Genomic DNA, 1,024 nt, shown 5'->3' on the forward strand with positions numbered 1-1,024 from the left:
CCACACCCCGCAGTGCTCACCCCCAGGCCCTGCTTGACGTCCAGCAGTAGTGTGTGCACCTCCTCCAGGTACTTCCAGGACGGGTGGCCCTCAAGCAGCACCTCCTGCACCCACTCAGTAGCACTGAGACTCACCAGGACCCACAGATACCGCAGCTCCTGCTGGCTTACCTGGGCCCGCTGCTGCAGGAACAGAGAAACTACTGAAGCCCGGGAAAGAGGCCTCCGGGCCCTTACCCCCGCCCCCAGATCCAACATCCCCCAGATTTGACCTGCACAGGGGGGAGACCACGGCAGCCCCCAGGGGTGGGGGGCAAGCTTGGGCCTGAGCCAAGGGTAGGCTTGCCTGAGGGGCCAGGAAAGCCTCCTGGTGCTTCCCAGGCAGGGCGCCCAGGGTGTCCCGGGAGGCAGGGGGCTCCCCACTCCAGAAGAGGGGATTCTCACCAGCCTGGTGACGTTGGCTGTTCGGAGCACCCCCTCATAAGGCACACTGACCCTGTAGTTGATGGGGAAATAGTGTTTCTAGGAAGATATAAGAACAAAGGATGAGGTCAGAGTCACAAACGGCTCAGATTCCCCCAGCCTCCCAGAGGAATCTGATGCAGGGGAAGAATCCAGGACTGGCCCTTGATGGCAGAGGTCATAGCAGTACTCCTCCACAGAAAATGTGTGCTTGGCCACCGGCTGGGACAAAGACAGCTCTTTCCTCCGGGACACAGGAAAGGATAGGTCCTGACCAGGCCTAGTCTCAGGCCAAGATGTAGGATGAGAGGCTTACTACTCTGGCAAAACCATCTCCTTTGGGGGATGAGGAAGATAACTTTAAAAGATTGCTCTGAAACTTATCATAGTGATGGTTTCATAACTTTGAGAATGCACTAAAAACCGCTGAATGTACACTTAAGTACATAAATTGTGTGGTATGTGAATTATGTGTCAATATGTCTTCAAAGCTGTTTAAAAAAAAGACCTATAGAGCCACATGCCACATGATTCACCCTAATAAAAGAATCAAACGTTATAAT

At 54.1% G+C, this 1,024-nt stretch overlaps 1 protein-coding gene across 5 annotated transcripts in view; it reads right to left on the minus strand.

The window, feature by feature from the left end:
- IL34 (interleukin 34) overlaps positions 1-1,024 on the minus strand; it is a 60,909-nt gene that overhangs the window by 4,001 nt on the left and 55,884 nt on the right. For 4 of the 5 annotated variants that reach the window (XM_010850715.1, XM_010850717.1, XM_010850716.1 and 1 more), the window contains 2 exons: positions 444-521; positions 21-182 (listed from right to left, as the gene is read on the minus strand). In XM_010850715.1, the coding sequence (XP_010849017.1) occupies positions 21-182; positions 444-521 (240 nt within the window). The remainder of the gene's footprint in view (positions 1-20; positions 183-443; positions 522-1,024) is intronic. The other variant, XM_010850719.1, reaches the window with a different exon arrangement.

The sequence above is a fragment of the Bison bison genome, unplaced genomic scaffold (genome assembly GCF_000754665.1).
Source record: "Bison bison bison isolate TAMUID 2011002044 unplaced genomic scaffold, Bison_UMD1.0 scf7180017864295, whole genome shotgun sequence".
Taxonomy (NCBI): Eukaryota; Metazoa; Chordata; class Mammalia; order Artiodactyla; family Bovidae; genus Bison; species Bison bison.